The following is a 16,255-nucleotide window of genomic DNA, read 5'->3' as shown; positions in this document are numbered from 1 at the left end:
TGCAATTTCTGTCGCATGTTGTAGTGAGATACTTTGTCGGGTGGCGATATTCGACAAAAATCGTATGTCTCAATGGAACCTATTTGTTTCCATGTTCCTTTAGTTTGCCCAACAAAATGCCTTACTACGACGTCCGACATCTATCGGACGGCGCAACCTGCTTTTATCCCCTCCATGTGTTGACAAGTCCCCTTACTACTCCCATACGGACAAGAAAAAATTATAATTCAATGCATTTTCCACGTAATATTTAGAGGCTTAACCTTTACTCCCCCGATGATACCAAATGGTATTTTCAGAGTAAGGTCGTACTGCCCCGATGATACCATATGGTATCATGGTGCTAATCACGAAATGAATGTGCTTTTTGGACCTTCATACTCTTATGTTTGGGTGGACTCTGACACAGGTCTGGAGCAAGCCTGGGAAATTCATATTGATGACCAACCTCCCCCCTCTCCGCAACATATCCATGCCACATTTCTGAACAGAGTTTCACATTTTGGCTTATTATTCAAATTGTATGGCACCCAGCAACATGGAACATGTTTCAATCTCTTTGGAAATATCCATTATTTGAAGAGAATACTACGGTTCGCGCCTTCTTCCCAAATAGTGGGAGAAGATGGGGCAAACTCAAGATTTTTGTTGTTTTTTTTTCATTGAAATTCGGAGGTCGTGCCCCTAAGCACTCCTTCCTCAGTGTGGCGTTCTGAGTTGTACACGGTTGCATAGTCTGATGGTTTAGCTGCAAAACAAAACTTATCCGAAGTAGATTGCTTCCATAGTGCCCGAGTTATAACAATTTTCTGAGCAATATGCTAATTACCTATTTTTCCTAAAAAACAGCGTTTCACATTTTGACTTATTATTCAACTTGTATGGCACTCAAGAACATGAAACATGTTTCATTCTCTTTGAAAACGTCCATTCTTTGAAGAGAATACTAAGGTTTGCGCCTTCTCCCCAAAATAGCGGGAGAAGTGGGGGCAAACTCCAGATTTTTTAGTTTTTTTCATTGAAATTCGGGGGCTTGCCCCCAAGCCCTCCTTCCTCGGTCTGGCGTTCTGAGTTGTACACGGTTGCATGCTTTGATGTTTTAGCTGAAAAACAAAACTTATCCGAAGTAGATTGCTCCCATAGTGCCCGAGTTACAATAATTTTCCTCTAAAGAGTGTTCGAATTTAAAATTCCCGCCGAGAAGCACGAGCGAGAGAAATTTCTCTCCCTCCCTCCTCCTGCCATCACTGGTTTCTTGCGCCGTGGTTGTGTTGCGCATAATAGGGGCCTAAAAGTTGAGGCCGAAACTTACGAACGAGATTTCCTGTTCCCGTGCAGAGTTCCATAAAAAAAAGTCAATGAAGACAAAATTCCCTGACTTTTTTTGACACCTCAAATTCCCTGACTTTTCCCGGTTTTCCAGGTTTTCCAGGTCTGTCGCCACCCTGTTAAAGTACTTACAATGTGGGAATGTGTCATATCAGAGAAAATAAAATTACGGTTCCACATTATATGCGGATGTACACATTGTTCTGTGAATAATACCGAAAATGCAGACTGTGAAGAAAGGGCGAATAAAGCATTATCTTTGTAATGATTGATTTCTAAGTACAAGTATTAAACTCACCTTATCAACAGCAACCTCTTGTACTTTGTTCAGTGCATCTGTAATTGTAGCACTGAACAATAGTGTCTGTCTTTTAGTTGGCAAAGCATTGAAGATAGTTTGTAACTGAAAGAAAAAAAGAAGAAAATATTTTGCATAGATGTTAAATGATATATGTTCATATATAGGTCACCAGAGGTCATGGTGTGCCTGTTATAATACACAATATTTTCTTTGATTTCATTGCCAATATATGAAAAATGGAACAAATCATGTGGTTGAACTGCTTGTTGTGTAAGATTTGAACTGTAGAATATTTATGTTGTATTTAACATTATGCAACAATGCAATAGATCTAGGCTATAATACGAGGGGCAGTCAAATGAAAACCTTAATCTGCTTTCGTTTTTTATCTAGCAGATTTCTGCATGTAGAGTTGTACAAGTTAAAAAAAACATTTTTTTAAGAAAAAAACAGGAGAAGAGAGGGAGGGAGAAATTTTCCTTTTAGTATATATCCATTGCTGATCCACATCTATTTTCAAGTCCTGAGTTAGTACCTGTATATCTCAGGAAGAAGAATCTTTGGGATGCACATGCAGTCACTTATGACTCACTGTGAAGTATTTCCACCCATCTGCCTGCAAACTGAAGCCATTGTCGTACTTCTCCCTCTATTCATAAACTTGCCGGCATGGTAATCATGCATAGAGATATTGAATTTTCAATTGCCAGAGAATTTCTATAACTTTTAGGTTTCGAGAGGGCAAGAAACCACTGTTCTTCACTGGTGCAAGTGTGAGAAGGAGGCGCCATCTTTAAAATTCCTGATATACAGCTATTTTGAAGTAGGGAAAAATGGGGGTAATAAGAGAACTGAGGTATCATATGAATGACACTATATGACAAAAGTTCACCAATATTGCCATAAGAGTGACATAATGAATTTAGTGAATTTCTATATTTTATGGATGGATAGATATAAGGGGTATTATCTTGCTACTTCATTGGGGTAATATAAGTGCCTATGAATGAGTTCTCTTTGTCAATATGCAATGCACAATGCAATTGCATAAAGAATGAAATTCTGAAACTATAACCAAGGTCTTGATTTAATTAGTGAAAAGTTTTTGATCCTCCAATATTGCAACATACAAATTTCTGGTAGAAATTACATGAACTACTAAGTACAGTATAGGAGAACCCTGATTTTACATTTTTCTGCATTATACAATCTTCATGGTTCCAATACAGCAAAATGCTATAACAATTTCCTGGATTTTACATTTTATGTTTTTTTCACCTTGGTTCCCTGATAAATGTAAAATCTAGATTCCATTGTACTAATTCATGTACTAATTTACAGTAAAACCTCAGGTATAAATACCTCAGATTTTCGTTAGTAAGGGATAGTGAGTTTTTGCACTTCCTGTGTGTAATTGGAAGGAGCCTACCTGTGTGGAACAGGTATTAGCTAAGCACTTCCTGGGTGTAATAGGAAGGAGACTGCCTGTGTGGAACAGGTTTTAATACACCATGTCCCAAAAGTCCGGCAACACTTGTCTTAATTCATTATACAAAAACTACAACTTTCGTTTATATGTCATATGAAAGAGTATCTCAAATGTGTTTTTTTTTTTTCAGGCAGTGCTCGTAGTTCCCACATTCACCGCAGTTGGCGTTGGCGTGTTGTAAATATGTCGACTACTGGTGCAGAGCGTGCTTTCTGTGTGTTGGAGTTTGATAAAAACAAGAGTGCTACAGATGTGGAACGGAAGTTTAGGACAAGGTACAAGAAAGAAGCACCAAGCAGGAAGTCTATTTATGCCTGGCATGATAAATTTGTGACTACTGGTTGCCTGTGTCCTAACAAAAGGAGTGGCCATCCTACAGTGAGTGAGGAGACCGTTGACCGTGTGAGTCATTTGTAAGAAGTCCAAAAAAGTCTGTTCGTCGAGCATCCTGCGAGCTACAAATACCACAGACGACAGTTTGGAGAATGCTACATAAGAGACTGTATGAAGCCCTATAAATTGCAGCTCTTGCATCAATTAAAACCAAACGATAAACAACAGCGCTATGAGTTTTGTATCCGAGTGCAACGATTCATGGAAGAGGATGAGAACTTTGTGGATCGCATAATCTTTAGTGATGAGGCAACTTTCCACACAAATCGCAGAGTGAACAGACATAACTGTTGAATATGGGGTACCCAGAATCCTCGCGAATTCGTCGAATATGAGCGTGATTCACCCAAAGTAAACGTTTTCTGGGCAGTGTCATCACGGAAACTTTACGGCCCATTCTTCTTCGCAGAAAACACTGTAACTGGCCATACGTACCTGGATATGTTACAGCAGTGGTTGTTCCCACAAATGCCAGAAGATTCTGACAATTTCCTATTCCAGCAGGATGGGGCCCCACCCCATTATCATCACGACGTTCGTGAATTCCTGAACAATGAGTTACCTCAACGCTGGATAGGGCAAGCAGGGCAAAATGATCAGTGTTTTGACACGTGGCCTCCAAGATCCCCGGATCTAACTCCCTGTGACTTCTTATGCGGATAAAAGATAAGTGTGTATGTGCCACCCTTGCCACAAAATGTAGAAGAACTCAAGCACAGGATTGAAGAAGTTGCTCCCACTGGCTCTGAGGATATGCTCCAAAGAGTATGGCAAGAATTTGATTACCGTGTAGATATATGTTGTGTTACACATGGTTCCCATATCGAGGCATTGTGAACTCATACATTAAAAAAAAAAACATTTGAGATACTCTTTCATATGACATATACACGAAAGCTATATCACTTGTAGTTTTTGTATAATGAATTAATAAAAGTATTACCGGACTTTTGGGACACGGTGTATATACTTTCCTAAATTCAGTAATATACCATTCAGTATCCTTTGAAACTTTGTTGTAGAACTTGAGGTTTACTCCCTACTTCTCAACCAAACCAAAGTGACTGTATTGGCCTATTCTAACAAACAGTTAAACTATACATCAGTGTTTGTGATTCCATGATCCTGAGATGACTTCAGTGTAGGTCTGAAGAGTCCTTGCTCCATACAAAAAGAGCAAAGGGTTACAATTGAGCAAGGGAACGTAACACGGTTAGTTACAACTTACATAAAGTTAAAACCTCACTCAGTCTCTGTCTCTTGCTTATCAAATTGCTTACCTGCTCGTCAAAATGCCCCTGTAGCAACCTATCTGCTTCATCCAGCACAAGAAACTTGATCTTCTTCAATGTGAATGTGTTGCAGCTTTCTAAATGATCAGCTAATCTATACATAAAACAAAATAACTTGAAATATTTCTGTCCTAACAATTTCATTAGAGTCCACTTAAAGCATTAAAGGTACCAGTTAGATATACCGGAAACACATTGAACTTGTTTATTTTGAAATAAAATTCATTTCTACTTACCTCATATGTATAGCGGAACATTTTTCAACTAGGGATTACTTTTTTTTCAATGAAAAAAGCTTTATTTTTTACATTATAAGTATTTATTGGTTGTTGCTAATTGGCGGCCAAATTTTGACTCACGTTGTCTGTCGTCAGCTGATTTTCTGTGTCGTCAGCTGAAATGCAGTGTTTCCGAACTTATGAACCAATAAATGCCGCACAAACTATTCACAAAAGGTTTTTAAGCGAAAATTGATCCACAAACCATTCACGGAAGGTTAGGTTAGGTTCAGTTAGGTTAGGCAAACAGAAAATTGAATTGAAAAAAAAAACCCGCTCACACGTCATCTTGTAAAACTACCGCGTGGTTGTTACACTAATACTTATTAACCAAAAAATGATTGTTTTTAATTCACAAACCATTCACGGAAGGTTAGGTTAGGAGGTTTAGTTAGGTTAGGCAAACATAGAAAATTAAATTGGGAAAAAATCCCGCTCACACGTCATCTTGTAAAACTACCGCGTGGTTGCTACACTAACAGGGGGTTACGTAATCGAACGCATGGAACATTTGATTCACGTAGTCGACAGTAAAGTCCCAGCTTCAGAAACTCCACAAGAACTAAATTCCGTAAGTACTTTCTCGTCTTTTCTCCTGTAAATTTCAAGAAATGTGTTTCCGGTTTATCTCATCGTTACCGCATTAAGGCTTAAGATTTAAGAATTAGGATTGTAATGGCACACAGACTTTCATAATTGGCTTGTCCATATATGTGAGTCAACTAGCAGTATCAATCTTTAGCCACAGATGCCAGTGTGTAAGCCTATTGGTACAGAATATTTTGAAACAAATCTTCCCATGAAGAACACTTAGAAGAAAATGTAAATTTTACAGACACATTCCTCTTCAGCGAGTCAATATGGTTTCACAATAAATCTAACTGAAATTCTAAATTGTAGCTCTGTTATGAACCTACAATCATGCAAAGTTTGTTACATAGAAATATTGCTCGACAATGTATTCTAAAAAAAAAAGAATAGGTGTATCATGCAATAAAAAAAAAAAGTGGCTGTGGTGTTGATAATTACTTCTTGTTGAGTGCCACCAAGTGGTCGACTTTGTCTCTCTACCAGAGTTCCCAAGTTCGAGTCCCAACTTGGACACAGGTGTTCATTGTAGGGCTGAACTGATACCATTACCGATGTTATCGGTGTCAGAAAGTATCAGTTGGATTTAATTTACTGATACCTGCTGATACCTTACCGGCAATTTGATCGTTTGCGAGGTCTCCAAAAATCCCACAGGACACTTTTGTGGAGTATAGTTATCCTGGAAGTTATGCAAAATTCGGATTTCCATTGATTTTGTATCAATATTACATGGAGAAAACAGTATTTTATGAATAGCAATTTTTACATTGATGCATTTTTTGAATATTTTAAAGCAAAACTGTGGTAAATTGATGCTTATAATTGGAGTGGAATATTCACCCACTAATAATAATCAATTGTAATGACTATTGTTCCCTCCATTTTAACTTGAGTTTCTCCCCTTCCCTCGATTTTTAAAGTGAAAATGGGGAGTGTTGCCCTTGCTTAGCTTGCTAGTGTGTATATATCTGGCTATGTCTATTGCACTGACACAGAGATAGTAGAGGGTTATTAGTCTAGATGTTGCATAGGTCAGAAGCTAAAGCATCTATGGGGTTAGTCATTTGTATGTTGGGACCTGTTGCTGTTAGAGTGAAGGCGAGTGTTAGGATTAGGATTTGGGGGTGACCGGTTATGTATGCTTCTTTATCGTGAGGAGTGTTAATGGGTAGGGACTTATATCTATACATGCTAATGCTTGGTGGGTGGGGGGTGTTCAACTGGGTTTTACAGGTTGTGTATAGCCCTCCTTGACTCGACGAAGAGGTAAGGAAGGTGGCGGACCAAAGCACACTCACCTATTAGGGCAGCGACCACACTGACATCTCGGACTCTGGTGACGACCATGGCACGAGCGAAGCAATCACCCCAGACATCAGGAGTCAGATGTCAGCACCTGCAGGGTGGTGTGAGGCGACCACTACATGTTTGCACACTCTTCACATTTCCAAAAGTCCAGGGTACTTATTTGACTCGCCACATGCAGTGTTTCTGATGAGCTTGCAAGCTACCGTGCCACTACTTCCCTCTTTCGACCAGGAAGAGTGACCCGGTAGTTGCAAGCTGGATTCTGTCTAGCCAGAGGAATTTTTTTATTGTCGCTGCCTTGATTGGGTCAGTGTGCTCGAGTTAACGTGGTTTTTACTTTAAGCTTTTGATGCCTGTTCTCCTTCCCATGACACAATATTTTAAAAAACTCTTATTTGTTACATTTTTCAAGCACTGGTATCTGTGGGAATTGATATGACTATCGATTCAAAGTGGTATCGGATAAGCCCTAGTTCTTAGTGATTGTCCCTTCATCATCCTGAGCATCATGGTTAGCTAAGAGTGGCAGAAAACCTGTGCAAAAAAGTTCTAGTTAATCAGTATGCTACCTAATTAGATGACTCACTCACTATGTGTTAAGTAGGGGTAAGGAGGGTATCATAAAAATATTTATTCAACTTTTTGTACTGTATAATGCATTTATATTTTATGATGAACTACTGAATAACTTCTCAACATGACTACACGATTGTAAGTAAGGACATAGCAGAGCTAAATCTTACTTTTTTTCTCTTCATTGAAGTTTATGATCTAAATATTACTTACTGAATATGCAATTGTATGTGTTTAGTTATTTAACATTGTTTTTTCTAGCTGACAAAGAGGGTGAAAATGATTAGATGATTGTTCAGACTCAAACCCAGAGTCTTCAGTGGGCCACAGTGAGTATAGCAATGAATGTTAACCAGAGCTATGAGAAACAAAATATACTTCAATTAATATAATCAAGTCCCTCTTTTCTACTGATATATGAGGGTGGATCATTAAGTATCGCACAACAATTTTTTCACGCGACTTTATTGTGGCTGGGACATTGAAATTTTACAGACGTATAGTTTGAAGTTCGCGCTAGACGTCATTTGTTCCAGGGGCGGCTCTAAGGGGAGTTAATATCTTCCCAAATTTATATAACCATTTAGATAGATGCGTCTAAAGAGCCATCCAGACTTTTTTGTTATCGATTTCTTCCTTAAGGAAGGACATATTCCTTGCTCTCACGCACACAGACACTCACGTGTTGCAACTGACGTTGACAATATTTAAGAAATTTTCTGTAAAAAAGAATTGTCTAAATATCAAAGGGAATTTGCAACACCAGGAGATCTTTTACTTTAATATTTGTAAAAAATCACACGGACAATCTATCAGTAAAAGAATTTCACTTGGAAATATAATCCAATTTCTTGTGTTGAATTTTAAAAATTGTAGATCCACAGTTCATTTAGCAGAGAATCATATTTTAGTTGTTAGTAACACTGATTGTTGATGTACCATCTGCTGTGCTGGGGTTGCAAATTATAAACAAAGCAAGGTGAGAATACAGTGTTCGACTCAGTGTCTCTAAAGGCTGGTTTACATTGGTCGAGTGAGCGAGAGAGTTACTGGGACGAGTTACTGGCCTGTCTGCTCGACTCGACCCTTCTATGGCAAGTAGCTGTTTACACACGTTTTACTTGACTCCAGAAAAGTGGGATAGTAGCTCTAGCTGTTTGGTGCTCTTTTGACAGAATGAACCATCAACGTCGTCGTTTAAAAAAAAAAGTTCTGAAACAGTTTACACACTTTTTTTCACGAGAAATTAATACAATAATGCACAAGGACATGTCTGAAAAAAAAGCTAATTTCTTTGATTTTTCTATTTTCGATCATTCTTGTTCTTGGTGGAAAGTAAATTCCTTATTTCTAATTTTATTTCTCCTATGCCAAATGCATCAAGTCTCATCTCTTCAACTTCATAAACTCGTAGTTTATTTTGTTTGTTCCTCTTCCTATAATCGACACAAATTCCACGGACAGACACAACACAACACAACACAGACTCTATACTGTCCTCAGAAAGCGTTTACTCGGTCGAGTCGCTGTCCTCCGTGGACAGCCACTTGACTGTCTTCACTACTGGAGCGAGTATTGGCTGCAGTGCTGTTCCCAGTTGTTTACACGGGGAGAGTAGCTTGCTTTACCCTACTCGACCAATGTAAACCAGGCTTAATTGTTCAGTGTTTTCATTTTAGTGAAGTGAAAATGTCCGATGGTGTGTGAAAAGAAGGGTAGTGAGTGAAGATGAGTCAGATTAGAGCATTAATACAATTAATACACATACCGTTTTCCAGAGTATACGATACTAAATCAAAAGTTAAACAACTTGGCCGTCCCACGCCAGATTTAAACATCAATTCTATTAACAAAAAAAAGTGGTAAAGGTGACAGGCATCAAAATTTCAATAGTCACATTTATTTCCTAGAAACTCTGGCTGACCTCCATGCACAGCATGCTGGGATGCCAGGGATCACGGGTTCGAATCCCGGCCTAGGTATGGGTGTTCTTTGTGAGTGTTCACTCATCCTTATCTTCGTGATTAGCCAAAAGTAGTACAAATGTGAAGTAAAATAAACCAATCCTAGGAACTCTGAATTTTTGTCTGCAATTTTAGTACACAAAGTTCCATTAAAATTACCTCTTTCATTAGATTTCTATGACATATGCTACCAAAAATTTTTCGATTTCTGGATCACGTTGGCACTACCCATCACACTAGCTGCCAGCCGCCACTGATTTGTTCGATCACATATAACTCTTGCGGCAGAAGCGTGAACTACTTAGCAAAGATGGCTCACATGTTATTGTGATCAATGTGTGAAGAGCAAAGAGCTGTAGTTCATTTGTTTTGGGGCGAAAGGACAAAACCATTGTGAAATTCACAGGGAAAGGTTGGGCATGTATGGGGAAGACTGTTTGGACCATAGCAAAATCTCCAGGTGGTGCACATTCTTTCAAGGAGGCCGTGTGAACCTTGTTGACTCGTCACATTCCGGGCGACCAGTAACAGCTGCAACGGAACGGAATATTACAGTCATTGAGCACGCAATTCTGAATGACCTACAGATCCATCTGAGAACCGTGTCAGAGCGGTTCAACATTTCTAACGGTACAGTTTGCGAATTTCCTAGGTGGCCAACGCTTCAATTCCGATGAAGAAGTGCAATCGGTTGTGCGCAGATGGCTGTATTCCCAAATGACGGAGTTCTATGAACAGGGTATATTGAAACTTGTGCCACGATGGGAAAAATGTGTTGAAAGACTTGGCTCCTATGTCGAAAAGTAGCTAAAAGATGTCGTTTCATTGTGTATAATTTATGTTGTCTTACCTATTACACTTATTTTTTAAAAATTTGTTGTGTGATACTTAATGATCCACCCTCGTACAAAGACTTTGATTTTTTTCTGTATTAAAAATCAAACGATATCCACAATTATTCCATGGACTTAGATGTATGTATACCTTCCAGGTGTAGCTACAACAATATGTGGTTTCTTTGCTAGATCGTTGCCTTGAGCAACCATATTCATCCCACCAACAATAACACAGTGCCTCATGTTCATTGGTTTCCCCATGACATGAAATTGATCTGCAATCTGTAAATAAAAACAAAGAATCAAAATTTCCTTTTCTAAAAAATTAGAAATATCAATTTCACACAGACATACAATGAATCACAAAAGCATAAGAAAATCAACATGTATGCAATTTACTACACAATTCTGTGAAGTAAATTCGTGATTATTTTAGTAAACAACTCTTCACAGCAACTGACTTTCCTGATGGCACAGTGGTAATGTTGTTGCCTTGTAATTAGGGGCTCCCAGGTTTGCTATTCAGTGTAGCCACATAGTGGTGGGGGGGGGGATCCTACTTTAAACTGTAGGTCCAGACCCGATTAGCAGATCTGAGCACAAAGTGGAAAAAGTGAATGAAAACTAAAGCATAAAGCATGGCAAGTATCCTATGGCAAGGAGATATTGGGCACCTACTGAGAGCAGGAAGCAGCTGGCAATCAGCCTGTGAGTGAGTGAGAGTAGTGAATTTTCTTTGGAGCAAAATGGCGGAACAACGTGAGCAGCGGTATTCTGCCAAATTTTGCCAAAAAAAGTTAGCGATACTGGCAGAAATCATTCAGAGTTATTCCATGTCAAAGTGAACAAACAAGGTTAATTTTGTTATTATTCAAAGTATCAATTATTATGTACTAAATCAAAGGGAAATGGGGATGGGGAGGAATATTCTGAAATTAAATACCTTTCATCAAATAAAATGAAATTACATAAATTGATAGAGCTACATATTTGAAGGTGCTAAGAAAATAAATAAAGAATTAATGAAAATTTGTGTGAATGTCACACCCGTCACAATGGAATTGCCTTTCATAGCATTTAGCAGGCTTTCAATGACAATCTCATGGGCATTAAGGCGAGGAGGGACAATTTCCCCTATTGCCAACTTCGATCTTTTGGAGCCAGATCTGGCTCTTTCGTGCACTCGTTCGACTGTGAACTGTGGCACCCGCCCTCTGCCCCACTATGATGCCACCACTAGCTCTGGCCCATAAATACCAACTTTTGACATGAGTGTACATTTTGCACGTGACGTGATATTCGTATAGCTATAGGCTGCGTCACCCACCTCTTCTTTCCTGCCCATGTATTTTTATATATAGCGCTGTGGCTAACATGAAGATGACAATTTTGTTATCCGGGAACCCTTTATTTTCGATTTTATATTAACATCATTGGATTATTGAGATGGGTGATGCCGCCAAATCTAGGCGGTGAAAACTAAGAATAAATTGCCATCACTTTAAAGCTAGCGGTAATAGCAGCACCCCCACCCCTCTGACAACTAAAATTACCCTAGTAGGCACTTTATGCAGCCTTCGTTAATCTGGCTCCTTGAAAGTCCTCTTTAGCTATATTAATGGTGAAATTTAGCTCTATTATGCACATCAGGTTTGGCAACACTGCCAGGATGGCCGTAGGAGGCAAGGAGAAATGCACTAGGCTTATGGGACCTTTATTTTATTCGTTCTCTCGGGAATATCAAACATCCGATGACGTAGAAAAGTACATGGACGGAAAAAGGACACGTTGAACTATGTCATAGTAGTAGGAAAAGTCGAAACTCCCATTTGATGAGCCGTAACTTGAAGTTGAAGTTGATGTCCCATAAGGAATACATGGGATTCGGTAAATACTAATTCATCATACATTTCAAAAATCGTATAAGGCTTAATAATCAACTTAGGAAACCACTTCCACTTGCCACATGGGGAGAAATTCATACTCTTTATTTCTGGCGGAGATCTTTTTAGTAGCATTGCTCATTCAGACGATATTGGAATAAATGCATGCTTGGTGCGTAATTGTCCCTCTTCGCCTTAAGCTGTGGTACGACCTCTTCAAACAGGCCACATTGGTGGAGAGTGAACCATTCCGGTAACCCCTCATCAAGCCAAAATAACAGGATGACTAAATGTGGCCTGTCACACCAAAGCTGCTAATGACAGAGCAGAAGCAACTTGCACCTAATTCAGGTTTTCTTGGCCAAACACAACATTCATCTGGTTTGTCAGGGTCTCCCAGGATGGCTCCTTCTGACTTTGGTTCTTCTTGAACCTGAAAATGCTGCTGAAAAGGGTCCAGTTTAAGTCACAAGAAGACATTGTACAAAACATGACTGCTCAACTACACTCAATTCCCATATAGGCCTTCCAGAAATGCTTCCAACAATGGCAGGACTGTCGGAAGAAGTGTGTGCAGTCCATAATCCTCTTTCAGATAAGTAATGAATTTTTCCCAGGCAACAGTCAGATACTTTTTGAATACACTTAATACATACTCCCAACCTTTGTTTAATTTGCCATGGTGAAAATCTAACCAATTATAAGGTGCAATATTCGAAGAAAATCTAAGAGGGGCGGCCCACTTACACTATACCCCCCTCTTCCTTCTAATAATACTAGATGTGTGTGGGCAACTAACATATGCTCTGATGATTCACTAAAAGAAGGTCAGAATTACTTTGAACGATACTATTTTTAGCAACTTTTTCAACATGCAAATCAGTGAACAAAAAGTTATTTAATTTTTCAAAATAGTTCATTTTAAACAATTAATTTACGTCATCTAGCATGTAGGCAGTTCCCAATGACCTTGTGGAGGGGGAGGGGGGGAGGGAGGGAGGGAATTACTTTAAAATACAGCATGTTCAATTCATTGACGAATACCTAACTGCTGTTGTGAAAGCCATACTTAACCATGTCGTGGAGAGTTGAAGAGCATGAATCCACACACCTTGGTAGAGCTGAAGATGAACATCACTGCTGCACATGAATATTGATTCTCATAATGCTTGTACGGTGGGTACAATTTTAAATTGAACTCACTGTATGATACCAGACATTCCATAATGCAACAATCAAAGAAAATACATGGAAAACATTTCACTTTTCTCATATAACACTACTATAAATTTATCATCACTAGATACCCTTGCACACACAAGATTATAAATATATTGTATTGTCTATGCACATAAGTTTAAGCTTTCACAGTAGTGAGAAACAAAATTTGACAAACCTGAAATGCAAGTTCTCTTGTGGGAGTGAGAACTAGAGCAAATATCCCATACGGATCATCTGAAAGCTTCTGAAGGATTGGGAGAGCAAATGCAAGTGTTTTTCCACTGCCTGTTTTTGAACAGCCAATGCAATCCTTGCCATCAAGAATTGCTGGTATGCAGTGAGCCTGGATACTGGTGGGTCGTTTTATACCTGAAAAATAAAACATCCTTACTAAAATCACTTACTTAAACTACAATGTATTTGCCTTGGTTCACATTTTTTTCTCCAACTAATCACTAAGCTTTATGCAACATTTCACTGGGTAATGCATAGCCAGTACATTGATTCCCATTGCTATCTAGACTAAAAGCTGAATTACAAACAACTGGATTTCCAGTAGGGGACTGGTTTGATGATTAGACCATACTCTAACTGCAATTGGCTTTCTCTGCTAGATTCTGTGGAACAGCCAATCAGAGTGAAAGTTTGGTCATGTGAAGATAATAAGTGAGTTTGGCAAGGTAAAGGTCTGTGGTTTCTGAGTGTTGGTTATTTTTGTTTGCTCCTCGTTGAAAGAAAAAATAACAGAGATTGTGTGGATTCGAGTTCAGTTCATTAAGATTTAGGAATGTGTCCAAAGCGATGAGATTTGAATACGACAAGTAATAAATAAATCCTTATTATTACTAGTGTATTAAATGTTTGACATATTTCATTGAACAAAATATATATATTTATATGAATAAATCCTTCGAATCTTATGTACGAAGATACATACCAGAGTTCGTTCAATGGCTTCTTGAGTACACATTGATTACCATATTTCTTTCGAGTGAGTTTTGCTTTCCCGTTGGTGCAGTGGTAGCATCGTCATCTTGCAATCAAGGGGTCCTGGGTTCGATACCTGGTGGAGGCACATAGTGGTTTGGATCCCACTTTAAACTGTAGGTCCAGACAAAATTAGCCTTACTGTGTATAAAGTGGACTTAAAACACCAAATCAATTAATCAATCTTTTGAGCCAATTTCTAGCCCACACTATATTTTAATTTTTAATAACAGTAGCTATTCTTCTACAACGTTCGTAACGCTCGTCCAACTTTTTAGCTTGTCTGCTCTGCACCATGTCTTGTGGGAAAAAAGTATATATCGAGAAGTATGGTAACAAGTATCGTGTGAGGCAAAACCTAGCAGGTGAGCCAGTACCACACAATTAGTCCAAACCTCGAGCTTTGAATTAAAATCTACCAGAGTTTTGTGCTCTACGAAGAATGGTTGCTTGGTGCAAAGCGGAAATGCTTGTGTACGCTACTTTCAAATTATATCTAGGCTTACAGTAAATAATATTTAGGGCCGGTTTTTCAATGTGAGATTAAAGTTCGGGTTGGGCAAATAACTAGAGGTTACTGCAATTTTGGGTTTTTCATCAGCGGTCAACTGCTCAACTGGAGGTTAAGTGGCACTGAACTTGATCCGTGATTCATCTGGGAATCAGCGAGATGACTGGCAGTTTCCGAACAAACATGGCTGCCTCATTGGAAGGAAGAACTTCACCAGACAGTTTCTCAGGCACACTGAAGGAGAAATAATTCAATAAAAAGCTACATTGGTGTAAAAATAAACTTGTTGCGCTTGGCAAAGTTCAAATGCATTAACAGGCAAAACTAAACAAATGGTCGCCAAACTTTGATTTGTGTCCATGTACTGTCGACACCTCTGACGTATGATGAGGGAAAGGATGAAATCAGGGGTGACAAGTTGGTGTAGTGCATAAGGACGGTAGCTTAATTCCATTTTATGGTGTGAGCTCGAGCCCTGCTGCCTTTTTTTTTTCCCCTTCATTTACCACGATTTTGACATTGTCAATAAAAATATTTAATTTCTGTGATGTTACTATTCCCAGGAAAAAAAAAGTGTACAAAGAGGGGTATTAGCTTCTAGTCAAAATATACATGCAAAATCTCAACAGATTTTCTTCATTACATGGGCTAGATAGTAATTATTTCCATCTGATGTCTTTTCATCCTGTATGAAAGAATAAACTTTATTTGTACTACATTTTACTATTTTGTGTTTTGTGAAGTCCATCTGTTTTAGGGCAATAGCCAAATGTGTAGTAATTGTTTTCCCCTTATATGTATTTTTTGTAGCGGTACCTGAAGGAAAAGTACAGGGCTCTGGTTTATTGATTTGGTGTTTTAAGTCCACTTTATGCACAGTAAGGCTCATTGGGACTGGACCTACAGTAGGGTGGGCCGAAAATGGATGATTTTTTTTTAAATATATATTCAAGTGGGGCTAGTATGGAAAAGTTGTGTCTATGGCTGCTTATGCTTGGGTGAAAAAATAGTTAAAAAAACAAATAATTAGCCTGGGGGGTAGAATTTTTTGATTTTTTTTTTTTGAATTGTCGCAGGCTAGTCATTAGATGATCATTTGTTGGCTTTTAATGTGTATGAATTTTGTGCAACTCTTCACTTGAATCAATATTCAAAATAAAAAAAAAAAACAACTTATAGGAAATCATTGACTTATTCAAATGCATTGAATATTAAATCAACAAAGAACTCACCACGGGAATGTGGCTGCACCTCGAGTTCCACCCTCCAAGTCAAATTTCACTTACTAATGCCTTGCAG

General features: G+C 38.6%; 1 protein-coding gene across 3 annotated transcripts in view; it reads right to left on the bottom strand.

Annotated features, from left to right (window-relative positions):
- The window catches only part of Dbp45A (putative ATP-dependent RNA helicase Dbp45A), a 38,616-nt gene that overhangs the window by 16,428 nt on the left and 5,933 nt on the right, over positions 1-16,255 (bottom strand). For all 3 annotated transcript variants that reach the window (XM_083127150.1, XM_083127171.1, XM_083127161.1), the window contains exons 2-5: positions 13,634-13,827; positions 10,503-10,636; positions 4,793-4,898; positions 1,628-1,732 (exon numbers count right to left, since the gene is read on the bottom strand). In XM_083127150.1, coding sequence (XP_082983276.1) covers positions 1,628-1,732; positions 4,793-4,898; positions 10,503-10,636; positions 13,634-13,827 — 539 coding nt within the window. The remainder of the gene's footprint in view (positions 1-1,627; positions 1,733-4,792; positions 4,899-10,502; positions 10,637-13,633; positions 13,828-16,255) is intronic.

The sequence above is a fragment of the Lepisma saccharinum genome, chromosome 1, assembly GCF_977018435.1.
Source record: "Lepisma saccharinum chromosome 1, izLepSacc3.1, whole genome shotgun sequence".
In the NCBI taxonomy this organism is placed as follows: Eukaryota; Metazoa; Arthropoda; class Insecta; order Zygentoma; family Lepismatidae; genus Lepisma; species Lepisma saccharinum.
Note: the sequence above shows the minus strand (reverse complement) of the source record. Positions and strands in the feature narration are given on the sequence as shown.